Consider the following 21042-nt stretch of genomic DNA (forward strand, 5'->3'; position numbering starts at 1 on the left):
AGATGTGCGGAAACTTTCCTTTAGACAGCAGTTGGTTAATTGCTGGAACAAACTTCCATCTGTCATTGTGGAAGCTGATAGCTTAAATAAATTCAAGGAGGACCTGAACAAACTTTTAGAGGGAATGGATGGTAAGCGGTACAGACAGAACTACCCGATTGGGCTCTTCCTCTCTATTGTATTTATCAATGACCCTCTGGGGGTAACCGCACCTCATAAGATCCGTCATTATTTGCCTAATTTGCCTGTACCGCTTACCACAGTGTATGTTCCCTACTATCCGGGCCTGTCGGATCGCATTGCGAGGATGCTTCGCGATTTTCAGACACGCTGTGTGCAGCTCCCGGGCCAGAGGTTGCACACAGTAGTGTCACAGGTCAAAGACCCCATTACTATTGATTCTAGTAGTGGGGTCTTATATGAGATCACATGCCCAGAGTGTGGGGAATGTTATGTGGGGGAGACAGGACGGCGTCTCAAGGACCGTCTGGGGGAACATTGAAGAGCGATACGGACTGCAGAGCTCAATAAATCCGCTATTGCCGAGCACTATTGGGAAAAACAACACCAGATCGCCCTCGACAGCGCTGTCATCCTTGACCGGGCGCATAGATTCTGGGACCGCAAGTGGCTGGAAAGTCTGTGGATTGGATCCTCTGGCAACAATAGCATGAACAGAGACAGGGGAGTTAGGCTTCACCCCCTTTTTGAGGCAGTGGTTTTTGCCAGAGATAAATGTTTTAGTTTTCCACGTCCCCATACCACTTCTGGTTCTGGTACAAGTGAAAGGAATATCGAGTATGCGCCTGGTCATCCACGTGTGCCGTGAACCTGGTACTTAAGGATGTGTCACTTAAATTTCATTATTGCTGAGGAAGGAGGCAGACACCTCTGAAAGCTTTAATAGTGTTTTTATCGATTTTAAATTTATATTTTAATGCATTTTAACTTATTTACTTATTTTATTTTTGTTGTAAATTAGTTTTTTGTAAATAATCATATTTTTGTAAATAATATTTTACAGTCTTTTGTATCATTTTATTTTATTTTACTATTAAATCAGTTATAAATGGTTGGTGTATATGTTTAAATTTGTGGTATGAATAATCCCAACCTTAGAGGCCTTATTGCAGATATTTATTTTGTCATGTTTTGCCTTTTATAATCATCCATTAGTGTCTCCCATATAAGATTCCAACAGTGGTCTGTCAAATTATTTGGACTCCATCTTCCTTGGTATTTTTTTTTTCATTTGAGAAATATCTTGGTGAAACCTTTCACTGTGTTCATCAGATATCGCCCTCAAGTTTTCACAAAAAAAGTATAAATGGGAATTTAGGAAATAAAGCTTTAATGACAGGTTTTGGTTTTCAGTCATTAACCTATGATATTTGAAAACTGAGGGTGATAAGCATATCTGAGTCTTTGAACATATTTCCTACAAGAATCTATCAAAATTATTTCAGGGAAGAAATTGATGCTGACCAGTGAATTATTTTATTTATAAATGATGACTACTTGATTTTTTGTTGTATTTGAAAATATATTCACTTTTATGGTTTTTCCTGAGCTTTTGAGTAACAGTTTAAATATTTTAATCACATGCTATAAAGTAATTAAGGGCAAAGGCCTCATGCTACGAGGTAGAATGACTAACATGTAGGTTAGTGCAAATGCATCATTTTAACATAGCTATCTACCAAAGTAGTTAAATTAATTAAATTGGCATCGTTTTAGTTATATCTCATATTGTGAATGCCTTCACAACAAGTTCCCATGGTATTGTACCACCTCGAATAAATAACACTTCACCAGTGGAGAAGACTACTGTTATTTATTCTCAGCGGATACCACCACCCAGATGGCACCGTTTCAAAGCTTGTTGGCTTCTCTTCGGTGGGTGGGCAGGTACTCTGGTGTTACAATAGTGACAACCTAGTTATGAAGTATAACTTCACAATATGAGATTTTATTGTTATTTGTTATTTTTTTTTGGTTTTTAGGAGCATTAGCAACTAAGGCCATATTGCTCCAGGGATATGCGGTGGTCATTCCCTGACCTTTCTGCAACCTTCGTATTTGGTGGTCACGGGCTCGAACCCCAGTCTAATCAAGAAGCGTGTGCTACGCACTGCTGCTCCTGCCCACCTGGCTACGGAGGCACCCACAATATGAGAGTATAACTTCACAATATGACACCATCAGGCATCTCTCATATTGTGAAGTTATACTTCATAACTGGTTGTCACTATTGCAACACCAGGGTATCTGACCACCCATTGAAGAGAAGCCAACAAGCTTTGAAATGATGCTGCCTGGGTGGTGGTATCCACTGAGAATAAATAACAATAGTCTTCTCTACTGGTGAAGTGTTATTTATTCAAGGTAGTACAATACCATGGAAATTCGTTGTGAAGACATTTACAATATGAGATATAACCAAAACATTGTCAATTTAATTAATTAATTTAACTACTTTGGTAGATAGCTATGTTAAAATGATGCATTTGCACTAACTTACATGTTTAATCACATGCATAACTAATGTTAAATGAGAAGAGAAGTAACTAAAGTTTCTACTTCCAAAATCCGTTTTACAGTAATTACTATACATATTGGTAATTTTCGTGTGTAGAATAGCCAGGACTGATTGTTGACATTTGGCACCCGTGTAAAAAAAAAAAAAAAAAAAAAAAATATCAGCATCCCGACCCCCAATTCTCCAACAAATTTTTTTTATACATACGTCATGCTTGTGTGTAAGGAAGAAGGTGAAAATTACATTATTACTACAAATGCATATGTCAATTATTTATTAAATTACTTGAAAATCAACATCATATAAATACTGCAATATACGTATTACTAACAATAAGAAAACAGTAACAATAAAATTAACAAAATACAAAATTTTACAAAAATTGCACTTTTCTGGTTTTTGCAGAAGCAAACATTCTTATAATTTTATCTACATCAATTTCATCTAATACTTTGTGGGTCTAGATCTAGACATCCATGGCAGCTGTTGCAGACATCTAGGTGTAGCAAGCCACTATCATGCTCAGTGTCCGTGTGCAGTGCACAACTACACACCTTGGACAGGGCCTGAGAATAGTTGCTATTAGAAATAGATTTCAATAAATTCAGAGAGATGAAGCTTGCTTAAAATAAAACATTAATAATTTTGCATTTAAGTCTTTATCTCAAGAAGTTTTGAAGGGATGTAACAGTAATTTTAAATAAAAAAAAAAGCACTATACCTTGCCCAGGTTTAACTCCAAGTTGTTCTTGAATTAACTTAGGAATGTTACTTTTAGGATCGGCTGAAGGCTGGGGAAAATTTTTTTCAATATTTGTTTCTTTTTCTATATTCTTTACAATATTCACCTTTGGTGTATTTTTAGAATACACAGAATATGCACAGTTATCAGACAGAGAATCTGGATCTTGAGTCTTGTTCTGTATGGTTCTAGGAACATCTTCCCTAATATAAAATAAACAAAACAGAATAAAAGAATCTTTTATGTGTGGAATTACTTTCACACATAAAAGATATTGATGAAAAAACAAAAGGAATCTTTAAAAAGTATGAGCTTGAAGTGATCTTTAAGCTGATTAATAAGATATAACACTAGATAGTAACAGAAGGCACATACTATACAAAAATGTGTGTAAATGTGGCAAAGTATACATAGGTGAGACCTATGACATTAAGAAATTTAGCCAGGTGGTTCTAAACAGAAACAAGGGGAAAAATATAGGAGAATTATGGAATGGGCTTTTCAACAATAAAATTAAGCAGGGACTAATGGAGCATGGTTGGAGGGGCTGGGAAATGAGAGGTTGTGAGAACACCAGACAATAAATTGGAGAAGCCTCATATGATATGACAGCAGCCAGAGAAAGGTCAATTTATAATCCTTGTTCTGACTCATTACGCATGTGAACAAGAACCCAGTAAAGGGTTTGTAACGTGATACTCATTTATTAAAATTATTTATTTATCATGGTATACAAAGTGTCTGAATAATTTATTTCTTGATAGATAACACTGGCAAAGAAAATGTCTCATTTAAAGACTGTTTTCTTGTTCTGCCATCTTAATACTAGTGGATGGAAAGAGATAATCTGAAAGGGAAAAACTCCCAAATGTTGTAACATTTAAGTTCTATATGTTACAACAATTGGAAACTAGGATCTCAGAGGGAATCTGATTGAGGTTAGCAACTTGTTTACTTCAATCAGAAATTAACAACAAAAGCCTCTCCGAAACAATGTTACCTGTTTGTTATTTGCAAGGAGTCTGCTGGAATTCTCCATGGATGATGATCAGATATTAAAACTAATAATGTAATATAAAAACTAATAATGACATTATCATTTATGCAACACAGGAACTGCATACGACATATGACTGTGTCATATGGGATTATGTGGAGCAGAGTAACTGGGCCATCCTTCTTTGAAAATGATCACGGTGTGTGGCAGTAATAATGAAAGATTATGCACATGATTGAATATTTTCTTCAACCAGAATAAAAAAAACATTAATCCACACCTGTTGTAGTTTTAAAAGCTGGAGTTGCACAGCAAAAGCCACAATAAAAGTGCCGAGAGAAATATTTCCCTAACATACTAATTTCATGCGACAAATACAATTAACTGGCCTCCAGATTTGACAGTACCTGACTTTTTCTTGTAGGAGAGTACCTAAAGGAGAGGGTATACTATTCAAAATTACAAACACTTAAATGAACTCAATAATGTAAGGGCTGAACAAAATCAATGTCAAGAAACTAACTACAGTTATGGAAGATGTTATTTTAAAAGCATACCAAATTTGACCTTTATAAGAATCATTTCATTATTAAAATTTAAAAACTTTAATTTTAATTTACAATTATGTTGGTATACAAAAATAAAAACTGTTTTCTATTATTAATTCATAAATATATATAAAATTCCTGTACTAATTTTGGACTCTATATTTAACTCACACAAGTGGGCATGGCCAAAAAATATATAAAAATAAAATACAAGAGCAGGCACACACTGTATTTTGTACACCAGCAATGGTCAAACTTTTTCTGCAACATGTCAGCTAGGAATGAATTTAGAAACCACTAGAGAAAACAAAAATCACCACAGACTACATTCACAAATTTGGCTACCCCACTTTTCTAATAACAGCTGCTAACCTTTGACTTTCAAAAACTTGAAGAACAGATATTTGTAAACAGTAGGTTTCTGAACTAAAACAGATGTAAAACAAGAGATTTTTTGGAAAAAACAGGAGGTTTTTAAGTCCAAGCTGCACTAGAAATTAAATTTCACTGGTAAAATACACATTTTGTATTTTGAAATACAGCCATAGGATTGTTTACCAGTAGAGTATTCTTTTAAAAATGAACTTATCTAACATTTTCTGTCTGTAGATTTGGATATTTATTAGACATCACCTTTATACTGATTTTTATTGCTTCAAGAAAGAACTTTTGCACTCTGCTCTTTTCAGAAATGTTAAGTCAAGTTTTGATCATAACAATGGCCTGGTCATCTAGACTTTGTTATCAGGACCATTTCCAAAGTTTCATCAGAAAGAGATCTGAACTGAACTCAGCTTTTGTTTTTCTAACTTCACTGAATATTCTCTGATACTCAGCATTGCTATGAGGAATTGTTAAAATGCCAGGCATGACTTGGTTTTTTTTTTTTTTTTTGATTTGGTAGTTGTTGGCGCATCGGCTTCTGTGGCCATATTGCACCTCCCAAGGTTTTTGCAGTACTTTGATCCAAGCCCGAGGCGGGAATCGAACCCGCGACCTTTGGGTTGCCAGGCAGGTACTTAACCCACTCGGCTAGCCCGGTCGGCCGCATGACTTGGGATAATTTTTATTGTATTTCAAGCTTTCCTTGTGCACTTGTCAGTTCTTCAAGCAAGGACCAATGTACATCAATCCTTTCTTCTTTCATAACAACGTCCGGTAGGTTCACGCACTGAAACTGACAGAACTGATGTCGCAAAACATCTATTGCTTCATCTAGTTCTTTGTCTTTAGCAACACTAAGAAATAGTGGAAACTCATCAACAAAATATTTCAATTTTAAAATGATCCACTGCCAATTGATGAAATTTCTGCTACCTCAGCATTTATAAGAACATCCTTTTTCCATGGGAATTCTGTGCTATCCAGTCATATCACTTTTCAATGAACAAATGAACAGAATCTTCTCTTGTTTTAGACTTTTATGAGCATGGCAGTAGAAATGCCTATTACTAAGTCAGAATCATTCTTCTGGTTTAGTTTGCTAATCAATTTTAAAGCTAGCAACTTCCACAACGACAGATGGAAATTTGTTCCAGCAATCAACTACCCACTGGCTAAATGGAAATTTCTGCACATCTATTCTATAATTGGAATTATAGAATAGATATAGAAGAGGAATTAGAATAGAATAGATATACATCTATTCTATTCTAATTCCTTAATTTGAATTTATGCCCCCCTCAGGTTTATAATCTGAGCAAGAGGAAGAATTCCATTAGAATTGAGCCTGCTCAACCCATTCAAAGCTTTATACACCTCAATCAGATCACCTCGCAGATGCCTAGTCTCCAGACATTGCAATTTGCAGAACTTAAGTCTTTCTTGGTAAGACCATCCCTTTATTCCATTCACCAATATTGTTGCCCTTCTCTGTACTCGCTCAAGCAACTCTACATCCTTCCTAAAATGAGGCCTCCAGACCTGTATGCAGTACTCAAGGCGTGGCCTGACCATTGCCTTATACAAAGAGATAATCACCTTTTCCCTACTAGTAAAATTTCTGTATATCATTGACAATACCACATGGCCTGTTCTGGCAGCCTGTCTGCACTGCTCAAAAAACCTTATATCTAAGAATAATGAACCTCAGTAAATGGAAGAACTATGTTCAGGTTTTCAAATGTTTGCATAATATTTACAAAGGGTAAGCAAATTACTTTATTTATGCCAAAAGAGAGAAACATGAACAGACTTTGCACCAGTGAAGATAACTTAGAATTATCAACTTGCTTGGCCTGTTTAGGCTTGCCTTCACCAGAAGTTTGCATTTCAGAAGGTTTTTTTTTTTTTTTTTTTTTTTTTTTTTGTTGAGTTTATCAATTTGTCTTCTTTCAAAACTTCTTTTGTGTCACGAACTGAGTTTCAACATGAGTCAGTGCCATTCACTAGTTACATGTTGTTGTACTGTTCAATTTGGTAATTCTTAAAAGTGCTCATAATGCTTTTCTCACAACTTCTAACCTTTTCTTTAAAACAGACCTCTCAAAGGTTGCCACTATTCCACCAGTCTAGTTACAAGTTTAATGAAAGACAGCCAATGTGTACACACGTTTCAAAATTTTTTTTAATTCAGTGGCATGCATTCGTTGATATAACTTAAATATATCTTTCCTTTCAGCACTTATTTCTAGAAGTAGTAAATTTCCAAGTATTTGTCCACTTTCAGAGAAAGGAATGCAGCTCCCTTTTCTGCACACAAATTAATAATATAAGGGCAGCGTATTATCAAAGTTTCATCAGAAAAGTGCTCAATCTTCTCTTTTACTCAATCAAGTGCTCAATCTCCTCTTTTACTATCCTTCAATATCTTTACTACTCCAGTTTTTAGGCCTAACATAACAGTGCATTATTAGCACTAAGTGCCAGAGAGTTTTATGAAGGAATCCCACATGCTTTCAGGCTGTTCAGATAGCCAATGTTATACCCTGTAGAGTCACAGTCCAATGATGGGATTAAGGGTAAGCTGCTTTCAATTTTATGAATTTTTTTTATTATTATTATTATAAAAAACCACCACAATGGGATATAGTACGGATCATCTTGATTACTGTTGCCTGTAGTAATAAAAAATGGCCCACTTTTCAGAGTGAGCACTAAATCTTCTTTCCCTATCCATGAAATTTAACTAACACTGCCTGTTTTTGTTCTGCCACAACCATATGATTTTGCTATTTCACCATCAGGAAACATTTCTGAACAATGTGCCTGCATGATCAGCACAACTCAGAGGAAGATTGTTCTTTGACAAAAGATACAAATAAACATTCAGCACACGTGACATCATTGTAATGAAATGCAACATCTATTTTTGCATTTCCGCCTATGCATGGAACACTGTCTTCATGTTTATTTGTTTGTAAATGTCTGATCGAGTCAAATTTCCCACTGCTTGAAATTGAAAATCCATCTGCATATAAGCAAGCAAGGTATATAAGTAAGCAAGGCAAACACGTTACCTTTTTCAGCTTTTACAGAAACATGGAAAATCTTGCATATACGTCTTCTGAAATTTTACGTTGCATTTTTTTTGATATCATACTGAATGCAATTTTTAACTAGCTTTGCACTACATAATTTAAAAAAGTGAAATGAAATGACTGCACAATGACATGTTTCTATTTTGGAATGTAGACTATTATAGCACATCTGACAGCCAATTTGTTAACGAAAATAATCAAAAATTCACAAAATTAAAAAAAAAAAAATTCCAACTTTAATTTAGTTTTACTATTTTTTTCTGAAAAGAAAAAGATGGAGAAAAACTGTTTTTGCAAAAAGACAGAGAAACTCTTTGTCATCAACAATATTATGATGGTGAGATAGTAAGGGATAAAAAAAAGTAAAAAAATTCCATACAAAAACTTTAAGATTGAGTCCTTAAAGGCAATCATCCTGTCTACTTATCTATGCCTGACATAATTACTGACAATAACAGTAGAATGCACGTGCATGTATGTATGTGTGTGTGTCTAATTTCTAATTTTTTAAATCAGTTTTATAATTTTTTACATTACTTTCTCCAAATCAAAAGTTACTGAAAAGAGGTACATCAAAGTCTGTTCCACCAATCAACTACCTGCTGGCTAAAGGCAAATTTCCGCACATCTATCCTACAACTGTCTTTCCTCAATTTGAATTTATGCCCTCTCAGATGATTATTCTGAGCAAGAGGAAGAATCCCATCAGCATTGAGCATGCTCAAACCCTAGTCTCCAAACACTGTAATCTGCAAAACTTAAGCCTTTCTTTGTAAGAGCACCCCTTTGTTCCATTCACTAATCTTGCTGCCCTTCTCTGTACTCGTTCCAACAGCTCTACATCCTTCTTAAAATGAGACCTCCAGATCTGTATACAGTACTCAAGGTGTGGCCTGACCATTGCCTTACACAAGGGGATAATCACCTCCTTATCCCTGCTAGAAAGATTCCTGTAAAGCATTGACCAGATGCCATGAGCTACTCTTGCAGACTGTCTGCAAGAGTAGCTCATTGTTTGATTTTTTTAGAGAGAGAGAGAGAGAGAGAGAGAGAGAGAGAGAGAGAGAGAGAGAGAGAGAGAGTTTAAAATAGCACACTTTGCATATTGGATATCTTTAGCAACAGTAATCTTGTCCCCCAAAAAAATAATTTTCAACATATTTCACTTCTAACGTGGATTGAGAGAAATCAAGGCTGTCAAAGCTCTGAATGGAACCATAAGGAATTTTTTTTTTTCTTAACCATATCTATAACTAAATGCAGAATGAAATTGAATGCCATACTGAAAAAATATAAAATTTACACTTAGGTAATTTTAACAAATATTTTAATTTTTAAGTTACTTTATTTTTTTTGTTTAGAAATGTGATAAGCACACTTATTAGAAGTGTTAAAGTAGCAGAGGTATTTTCATATTTTACTGCTTACTAATTCTTATTTTCAAAGGAAAAGAATACTTACTTAAATGATGGGGAAGAATATTTTCTTCTTGTATCACCCAACTCTGACTGTGCAAGTGATCCCATTTTAGTTTGCACTGTAGCAGTAGTTGCAGTTTGATTGATGTTTACAGAATCTGTTTGAAATTTAGATAGATTTAAAGCAGAGTGAGTGACTTCATATCCACTTGGCTTTGGAGATTTTACCTTTGGGCCAAGCTGCTTGGAACGACTTTCAGTTTTCTAGACATACAGTACATTGAAGAATAAATAAATTGCTTGCTATATTCTTAGGTAGTATAAATATGGATCATAACTGTTCAAAATATATAATAATGCATATGTGGAAATGTTCCAACAATATTAGTGAATTATGTTTATTTCTGTTAAGTAAATGGAGGAGGATGATACTGATCCTACAAATAACTTGCAATAATTTAAAATGGAGCTTAGGTGTTAGATCAGAAAATAGTTAACAAAAAAAAAATAATTTATTAAAGTAATTAAATTATTAATAAAATAATAATAATTTATTAAGGTAGCAAAGTTAGCAATTTATATAGCTATAGACATTCTGCATTGTAGCCACCATTTGTGTGAAATTCCCCTATATAACATACTCCTGAAAACTGGGCATCACATGTGCTAGACCACACAAATGCAAGAAATATTTTTTAAGGAATCCTACATACTTTCATACTGTTCAGAATGCTGCTCAATGAGATTAGTGAGAGGAACATAAGGGTACTCTTACTAAGGAAGGCTTCAGATCTGTAAATTGCAGCATCTGGAAATTAGGTACCTGTGAAGTAATCTGATTGAGATGTTTAAGGCTTTGAATAGATTAAGTAAGCTAAATGCAGCTGGCATCTTGCCTCGTGCTCAGACAACATACATGAGGAGGCATAAATTTAAATTAAGGAAAGATGGTTGCAGGATAGTTATATAGAAATGTACTTTCACCCAGTAGCTGGTTGATTGATGGTACTGTGGAAGTGGGTAGTTTGAATAAATCTAAACTATTAGAAGGGATGGACAGGTGATATTGGAAGGGTTTTTTTTTGTCATGATGATGCTGTAGAAGCTTGCTTTCTTACATCATTTGCCACTACGAATATTTTTACTAAATAAGCATAAAAAGGCAATGTTATAAACTGCTGACTGAAGTGAAAAAATAGATATTGCATTGTAATAACATAATCTGATATGATAGTATCACTGTATATCTGCTGAATGTTTTTTCATATCATTTATCATATGAACATAGTCTTTTCTGAGTTGTGCTAATCGTGCAGACACACAATTCAGAAGTATGTTTCCCATAATGAAGAACATGAACTTTATGGAAGAACAAAATCATCAGACATTCTTAGTGAAATTGTACAAATCAGAAAAGAGGTAGTGATGTCTCTGAAAAATGCATCATTTTTGTTTGCTACAGATGGCAGTAATCAATGATTCCAAGGTACATCCCATTGTGGTGACCTTTCCTAATAATAATAATAAATCAAAAGCAGCTTGCTATCATTTCCAGCACTGGAAGATGACTCTACAGACAGAGACCTATATGCAGTATAAGATGTGACCTAATCATTGCCTTATACAATGGGATAATCATCTCCTTATTTCTGCCTAACATTGACAAAATCTCATGAACTCTCCTGGCAGCCTGTCTGAACTATTCAGGGAAATTAATATCTGATTGCACAATTATCCCAGATCTTTTTTGTTCACCAGTTCCCTCAGAATTATACCCCCCCCCCGTTGGTATGTAATTCCTGAATTACTACTACCCATACGTAGTACCCTGCATTTGTCAATGGCAAACTTCAAATACCACTTCTCATCCGTCTAATTTTTCTAGATCTTATTGAAGCAGAATACTCTATTGGCATTAACCACCTCACTAACCTTTGTATCATATGCAAACTTAGACATTAAGCCTGATAGGTCTTCATCAATATCATTAATAAACACTGAAAACAACAATGGGCCCAGCAATGAAGAGTACTTGGAGACTACACTAATAATATTAACCCAAGAAAAGCAGTTAGCATTGATCATCATCATCATCAGCCATTTTTAATCCACTGCAGGATGAAGGCCTCTCCAGCAACTTTCCAGTTCCTTCTGTTTTGAGCACTGGCCATCCATTTACTACTCAAAAACTCATGAATTTCATCTATCCATCTCCGCCTTTGTCTTCCAGGTTTTCTTCTAGCTCCTCTTGGGTACCATTCTGTTATTTTCTTAGTCTATCTGTCATCATGTCTTCGAGCTATGTGTCCTGCCCAAGACCATTTTAGTTCTTTAGTTTTGATAAGAATGTCCTTTACTTGAGTTTGCTGCCTAATCCATGTGTTTCTCTTCTTATCTAACAGTCTGATTCCCAATATAATTCGTTCCATTCTTCGCTGTGTAGTTCTTAGCTTCTCTTCCATTCTTTTGGTGAGTGCCCAAGTTTCACTTCCATAAGTCATGGTGGGGAGTATACATTGATTCATTATTTCACATTTCAGACAAACTGGGATATTGCTCTTCAGTATGTGACTATATTTCCTGAATGCTATCCATCCCAAATTTATTCTTCTCTTGACTTCCAGCCATTTATCATTATTACAGCTAATAACTTGTCCCAGATAAGTATATGACTCCACCTTTTCAATTACTGCTCCTTCAATCATTATTTCCCTTTCCGTGGCATACATACTTGTTCATCATTACTTTTGTTTTAGCCATATTCATCTTTAGTCCAAAATCCTTACTAACTGTGCATAACTGATTAAGATTTTCCTCTAATTCTTTGGGATCGTGGCTTATGACCACAATGTCATCTGCAAATCGTAAATGGTTTAGGTACTCTCCGTTCACATTGACTCCTTTCTGCGACCAGTCTAATCTTCTGAAAGCTTGCTCAAGGGCAGCAGTAAACAGCTTCGGAGATATTGTGTCTCCTTGTCGAACTCCTTTCTCGATTTTAAATTTGCTACTGTCTTTGTCTAGTCTAATAAAGGATGTAGTGCTCTCATATATTTTCTTCAAAATCATAATATATGGAGTATCTATGCCTTGTCTTTCCAGTGCCCGAAACATTGCCTTATGCTGTATGGAGTCAAATGCCTTCTCATAATCCACGAATGCCAGGCATAATGGTGTTTTATATTCATTTGCTTTCTCCATTAGCTGTGATATTACGTGAAGGTGATCCATAGTTGAGAATCCTGTCCTAAAGCCAGCTTGCTCTTTCGGTTGATTCTCATCAAGTATTCTTTCTAATCTGTTAGTAATGACCCTTGTGAACAACTTGTAGATATGGGATAACAAGCTAATTGGTCTATAATTTGCATTTTCTGATTTATCTCCTTTCTTATGCAGCAAAACTATCATTGCATTATTCCACTGCTTAGGCATCACACCTTTTCTAATGCACTTTGTGAAGAGCCTTGCCAGTTTTTGTGTTATGTCTCTTCCTCCCAATTTTAACAACTCTACAGTAACTTCATCTTCTCCCGGGGCTTTCCGATTCTTCATTTTCTTCAATGCATGTTCTACCTAATCAGGAAGAATATTGGGTATGTCGTATGTGTTGCTACTTTGCAATCCATCTTCCCCACTGCTGGTATCATTCCCTCGCTCCTTGTATAATTCTCTATAGTAGTCTTCTGCTATTTGAATTATGCCTTCTCTGCTGTTTATAAGTACACCGTCGCTATTCTTCAGTTTCAGTATCATTTGTCTTTCTGTGTTCCTGCTCATGGCTGCTGATTTAAATCCTTTGTTTTCCCTTAATGCTTGTTCTACTTTTCTTGTGTTAAATCTTCTTATGTCCTCTCTGAGTCTCTTTCTAATGGCTTTGCATAACTCAGTATACTCAATTTTCTCCCTGTCAGTGTTTTTCTTGCTCTTCATTTGTCGTCTTTGGTTCATCATGACAAGTGTTTCTTGACTAATTTTTTCTTCTTTGGATTTCTGTTTCCCTATAGGTTTCTTGGGCTTTATCACTTTCAGAAAGTTGTAATATTCCTCGTTGATATCTTGGTCCTGAGCAGTCTGCAGAAGCTCAAACTTGTTCTTAAGTTCCAGTACATACTGCTTTTTCTCCTCCTCGGTTATTTCAAAGACCTTTCTTTTATTTACTCGAGTCAGTTTTTTCCTTTCCCTTCCTACATCTATATCAAGTGTACATCTTACCATTCTGTGATCACTTCCAACATTTACCTTATTCAGGACGGTAACATCATTCACAATATATCTTCTGTTAGTGAGGATGAAGTCGATTTCATTAGTTGTTAATACATTTGGACTCTTCCATGTCCACTTTCTGTTCACCCTTTTCTTGAAAAAAAGTGTTCATTACTGACATTTCTTGAGATTCTGCAAATTCCACAAGTCTTTCACCTCTTTTATTTCTTTCACCAATTCCAAAATTTCCTATAGTTCCTCTTTCTGCGCTGTTTTGCCTTTTTCCAACCTTAGCATTGAAGTCCCCCATAAAAATAGTGGGGTGGGTTTTCTGCTCATCTAGAAGACTCTCAATTTCAGTGTACATTTCTTCAACCTCTTCATCATCATGGCTCGATGTTGGTGCATAAATCATTATAATCTTTAGCTTGTACCTCTTAGAAATCTTGAGTATTAGTCTTGACACCCTTGGTGATGTACTTTTGAATTCCAAAATGTTGTTTTTAAAATCTTTATGGACCAGAAACCCAACTCCACCTTCACTCCTTTCACTGTTTCCATTGGTGTACAGCAGATTTCCACTTGATAAACTTATAAGTGATTCATTTCTTCTTCTTGTTTCAGCCAAACCGATGATATTCCAATTCACATTTTCTAATTCCTTTTCCAGCTCTAATATCCTGTCTTCACCGATGAGTGATTGTATGTTATAACAGGCCAAGTTCAATTTACGTGCATGGCAGCCTGGTCGTACCCAGAGATTCTTAGCACCCTCTGCCTCCACTCTGATCCTCTCGCTGCCGTAAGAGGGAGAGTGAAAGCTGCTGGGGACTGAGGGCCATTTGTATTGTTGTGCTCTCATTGCTGGAGCATTGATAACCACCCACTATCTTCTTCCATCTGACCATCCCTTTATCCATAGCAACATGTGCACCTAATGCCACAGTGTTCCAACCTGTAGAGCAGTCTAATGCATAAGAGTATCAAAAGGTTTTCTGAAATCAAAGTATATGATGTCAAAATTATTTATTGCATCCAATTCCTCTAATAATGCATTATAGTATCCAATCAAGATGTAGATTTATAAAGGGGAGTAGTCCTCTCGGATCAAGATTATCCATTAATAAATCCAAACTCTCCATGCTCTGACTGCTGTATAACTGAATTTCTGTCTAGATGGTCCTGCATTGCTTCTTTAACCAGTGACTCCATTTAGAAGGAAGATGCAGAGATCCAGTTGTCTAACTGATAAATTACTATTAATAAAAGGTTCTTATCTTACTAATGAAATATCACCAATTCACAAAGGATGACACAAGTAATTACAGACCTGTTAGTCTAACTTCTGTTCCAGAGAAAATAAGGGAGTCACTGGTTAATAAAGTAATGCAGGATAATCTAGACAAGACTGCAATTATAGTTCAGACACAGCATGAGTTTGTTAAGGGGAAGTCTTGTGTGACAAATTTGACTGGATACTACGATGTGGTCACAAAGGAACTGGATGCAAAAAATAATTTTGATATCATATACTTGGATTTTAGGAAAGCTTCTGATACTGTGGCACATGGAAGACTACTGTACAAATTGGAGCAGTATGGCATTAATGGCAAGTTGTTACAATGGATAAAAAGTGGTTAAGCTTGATATACCATCATCAATATCATTTATAAATACAATTTCTCCTCCACTTTCCTCTCAGTTATTACAAAAATCAGCTAGCTCACTGCCAGTGTTTACTTCACTTCTGGCATTACCCTCCCTGAATAACTCCTCATGCCTGAACCAATCTGATTCATCCCTTTCCTTCTTGAGTTTACATAGGTAAAGAACTCTTTGCATCCTTTGCCAAAGATTTCTTATAATCTGCCTTTGCCTGCCTAATCTCCTTTGTGACTTGGTTACAGACCAGATTATATCTATCATAGGCTTCCATGTCACACATTAATTTATATGTATCCCATGCATTTTATTTCTCTGCCATATGTTTGATTAGTTCATTTTATATCCAATTAGGTCTAAACCTTGAACAATATTTCTTAGTTGTTATGTAAAGCCTAGTAGCTTCCAAGATAAATTCTTTGAATGCTTCCCATTTTGAATTTGCTGTTGGTAACATCATCAGTTGGTCCCACCGTACAGAATTTAAATACTGTCTCAGACCACCGTAGTCACCTTTACAAAAGAAAAAATCCTTCCCTTTACCCCTGATGGTAGTTATCCTCTTTGAGTAAATCCCACTTCAGCACACTATGATCACTGCCACCTAGTTGTTCCTTTATCTACAAATTCTGAATGCATGAAGAATCACTACTGATAATCAGATCAAATGTATTACTCCCTCTAGTTGCATCACAAACATGCTGATGTAGAAAACAATCATCCAATAAATCCATAAAAGCCTTACTAGTGTGTGAGTGACCAACCCACAAATTCCAGTCAATATCTGGGAAATTAAAATCCCCCATTATAAGACTCTCTCATTTACTCGCCCACTATTTCCCTGTATAGTTTCTTATTATACTCACAGAGTTATTAGGCCTATAGCACAGAGGTATTAGGCCTCTAATGATAGCTACATAGCCTTATTTATTTTTATTACTTTTGCCTAACTTTTACCTCACATAATATAAATTAGTGGTAGTAGTGGGTTGATATGCTAAATAAGCAGCGCCTGTGCCGCCATCTATTCTTTTCCTTTCTATTATATAAGCTGGTTAAGCTTGCATTATGTCAGTGGTGTGGCTCTGATCAAGAGTGCTCTCTGTTCTATAGTTTATTTTTCGCTGCATAAGGACCACCGCCATGCAAATCCTCTGCATTGGTTGATCTATCGGAGAGTGGAAGGGTGGTTTGGTTCTTCGATATTTCTGCCTTTGCGATGATTTGTATGACGATTGAAATGCAGCGATTCCATGACCATTATTGGCCTCGTGGTCCTCTGTCGATATGGGGCATGATGGTCAGTCTATCATTTTGATATTTTGGTTTTTGGTAGATTCTTTAACCCTTTTTGGTGATATTTCACGTTTTTTGGAACTGGTACCTTCGAGGGGGGTACCGCTAAATTATTTATAATTGGCATTATTTTAAATTTCCATTTTTTATTAATTGGGTTTAATGACTTAATTGACTAAATTTTACAGGGATTATCGACTACCTATTATCTCTATTTTCCCTTCCCTGTTTGTTTATTTTATATTATTTTGCGTTTCGTTTCGCTCTGCATTATTGCCGTACTACTGGCTGATGTTTTTATTTTAAATATCATATTTATTTTAATTATCAGATATATATATATATATATATATATATATATATATATATTATCCATACTTATCTCATTTTGAAACTTTCTTTTATCATTACATTTACACTATGAGTGGTAAAAAAATAACACTCAAAGTTTATTGAAATATGAATTGCTTCATATTTTTTTTTCAATAAACAAACATTTACTGAAAAAAAAAAAACATATATATTGTCTGACGACAAAAAAATTTTCAGAGGAACAAAAAGGGAGAATAAGAAGAAGGGAGGGGGAAAATCTTGTATTGAGTTTTTTTTTAGAATGAATGAATAAAAAGTTGGTTACCTCGCTTGCTTCCTAGCCCCCCCCCACCCAGATCATCTAATTTTCTTTGCACATGCAGCTTCTTTCGATATCTGAATCCATGTCAGAAATCATTTTTGCTAAAAATTTAAAACTTTATTTTAATAGTTCTATAATTTTTTTGAAACTTTTTTTTTTTTTTGTATTCACTATTTACAGTGAGTATGGGTAGTAAGAATACATATATATAGGAACTGTGCAATAGTTTTTACACAAAATATATGTAACAAATCAAAATATATAATATGTGCTCATGAATAACCACAAACTAGTTGTTTGGTTTTTAGGAGCATTAGCAACTAAGGCCATATGGCTCCAGGGATATGCGGTGGTCATTCCCTGACCTTTCCGCATCCTCCGTATTTGGTGGTCACGGGCTCGAACCCCGGTCTAATCAAGAAGCGTGTGCTACGCACTGCTGCTCCTGCCTACCTGGCTATGGAGGCGTCCAACCAAAAACTGTTCCAGTCTGTGGTTGCTAGTGAGGAAGGCTGTAAAATGGTACCACGTGAGTTTTAAGTGTATAACTTTGAATTTTGTGCACATAATGGTGGACAAAGGATCAAATTAATATGCACATAACTAGAAATGCACGTTGTAAGATGGCAAGTTATAGCAGGATGAGTTGTAATTTGTTACACTATTAAAATCCTTGTTTACACATCTTGAGTATTGTATACAGGTTTGGAATCCTAATTTCAGGAAAGATGAGGATCAGCTAAAAAAAGGTGCAGTAAAGAGCAACAAGGTTAGTTACTGATAAATAGGAACATTTATACAGAGGTAGGGGCAGATTTCAGTTTTTGGATTGCAGAGTCTCAAGGCTAGACATCTATATGTTGACATGATTAAAATGTTTAAGGCATTGAGTATATTCAAATAATGGGCATATCTTTTTAGTTTTGAAAGTGGCACAGACTAAGTGATATACACTTAAATCAAGGAAAGATCATTATAGAACGGTTATAAGAAAATTCTTTTTCAGCCAAAGGGTAGTAGTAGTAGAATGTGATGCAAGAAAGCAAGTGTATGAGCTTATACAGCATCAGCCAAAAAAAAAAAAAAAAAAAAAACACACCATTCCCTCCAAATGCCTGTCCAGTTCCTCCTTAAATTTATTCAACCTATCAACTTCCACAACGAGAGATGGAAGTTTGTTCCAGCAATTAACCACCCACTGGCTAAAGGCAAATTTCCGCACATCTATTCTACATCTGTCTTTTCTTAATTTGAATTTATGCCCCCTTAGGTTTGTAATCTGAAAAAGTGGAAGGATCCCATCAGAATTCGGCATGCTCAATCCATTCAAGGCCTTATACACCTCAATCAGATCACTGCGCAGGTGCCTAGTCTCCAGCCACTGCAATTCGCAGAACTTAAGCCTCTCTTGGTAAGAGGATCCCTTCATTCCCCTCACCAATCTTGTTGCCCTTCTCTGTACACGCTCAAGCAAATCGACATCCTTCCTAAAATGAGGCCTCCAGACATGTACGCAGTATTCAAGGCGTGGCCTGACCATTGCCTTATACAGAGGGACAATCACCTCCTTTTCCCTGTTAGCAAAATTCCTATATATCATTGACAAAACCCCATGACCTGCCCTGGCAGCCTGTCTGCACTGCTCAGAAAACTTCATATCTGACTGCACAATTACTCCCAGGTCTTTTTCATTTTCTACCACCTGTGTGGTACAACTGTGTAGTACCACACAGTTGGTACTTTTCTCTCGGGTTACTTCTACCCATATCCAATACTTTGAATTTGTCAAGGTTAAACTTCAGTTGCCACTTCTTAGCCCAACTACTCAAATTATCTAGATCCTGTTGCAGTAGCGCACTGCCATTACTGTCATTAACAACCCTGCCAACTTTGTATCATCTGCAAACCTGGACATTAATCCTGATATACTTTCATCAATATCATTGATAAATATACAAAGCAACAGTGGACCCAACACCGAACCCTGTTGGACTCCACTAATAACATAGTCCACAAAGAGCAGCACCCATTGATTACCACCCTCTGTCTTCTCCCATTCAACCATCCTTTTATCCATTGTAGCAACTTACCCTTAATACCATTCTCCTCCAATTTGTACAGTAGTTTTCTATGTGCAACAGTGTCAAAAGCTTTCCTGAAATCCAAGTATATGATATCAAAATTATTTTTTGCATCCAGTTCCTTTGTAACCATATCATAATAACCAATCAAATTTGTCAGACAAGACTTTCCCTTCACAAACCCATGCTGTGTCTGAATTATTGCTGCAGTCTTGTCTAGATGATCCTGCAATGTATCTCTAACCAGTGACTCCATTATTTTACCCGGAACAGAAGTTAAACTAACTGGTCTGTAATTACTCGTGTCACCCTTCGATCCCCCTTTGTGAATTGGGGATACATTTGCACATCTCCAGTCCGTGGGAACCTCCCCTGAGTCCAAGGATGCTCTCATAATTTTGGCTAAGGGTTTGCTTAGTTGCTTTGCCACCTCCTTTAATACAACTGGATAGATCCCATCCGCCCCAGGTGCTTTTCTTATGTTTAACTTCAACAATTTCTCGTCCACTTTGCTCTCAGTTATTACAAAATCTTTAAGTACCCTGCTACAATTTGATAACCTTCTGCCATTTTTAAACCTTAATAATTCCTTATGTGTGAATGTAGATGCAAAATATTCATTCAGTTTGTTTGCTATCTGGGCAGGATCATCAACAGTCGAACCATCGATGCCAAGTGAACCAATCAGATTCATCCCCTTCCTTTTAGAGTTTATATAAGTAAAGAAATCCTTGCTGTTTTTCTTAGCATCTTTAGCCAAGGATTTCTCGTAATCTGCCTTCGCCTGCCTAACCTTCTTTGTGACCTAATTACAGACTAGCTTATATCTGCCATAAGCTTCTGAGTCGCTTGATAACCATTTAGGCCTAAACCCTGGACAGTATTTCTTAATAGGTATGAAACTTTTAGTAGCATCCATGATTAATTCCTTGAATGCTTCCCACTTAGAATTTACTGTTGTTACTAACCATCGTTAGTAACAAGGGTTACTAACTATTGTAGTAAATTACCACCCATGCTTGTAGAAATAAAGGCCAATGCCAAATAAGAATGCTTCCTTACATCATATTCACCTTTATTGAAAAAATACCTCTATAATGAACTTTTTAATTTTTAAACACCTTTGTTGTTGTTGTTTTGGTTTTTAGGAGCATTAGCAACTAAAGCCATATTGCTCTGTAAACACCTTTATTAATACCAATACATAGTTACCAGCTTTTTACTTCAAAAAGCAGATCATGCTTTTGTAAGTGGGAGTTTTTTTTCGGAAAACTAATAGAAAAGCAAGATTTTTGCAAAACATTTTCCAAAAAAAAAAAAAAAAAAAAAGCAAGAGGTTTGGAGTCCACATTGCACTAGAAGTTAAATTTCACTGGTAATATACACATTATATATTAAAATACAATCATGATTTGCCAGTAAAATATACCTTTAAACATCAGC

At 35.8% G+C, this 21042-nt stretch overlaps 1 protein-coding gene across 2 annotated transcripts in view; it reads right to left on the bottom strand.

The window, feature by feature from the left end:
• Positions 1–21042, bottom strand: part of LOC150080765 (uncharacterized) — a 207154-nt gene that overhangs the window by 152942 nt on the left and 33170 nt on the right. For both annotated transcript variants that reach the window (XM_090381159.1, XM_090381158.1), the window contains exons 4-5: positions 9767–9987; positions 3261–3484 (exon numbers count right to left, since the gene is read on the bottom strand). In XM_090381159.1, coding sequence (XP_090237285.1) covers positions 3261–3484; positions 9767–9987 — 445 coding nt within the window. The remainder of the gene's footprint in view (positions 1–3260; positions 3485–9766; positions 9988–21042) is intronic.

The sequence above is a fragment of the Mastigoproctus giganteus genome, chromosome 9 (assembly GCF_048544385.1).
Source record: "Mastigoproctus giganteus isolate SK-2022 chromosome 9, ASM4854438v1, whole genome shotgun sequence".
NCBI classification, from domain to species: Eukaryota; Metazoa; Arthropoda; class Arachnida; order Uropygi; family Thelyphonidae; genus Mastigoproctus; species Mastigoproctus giganteus.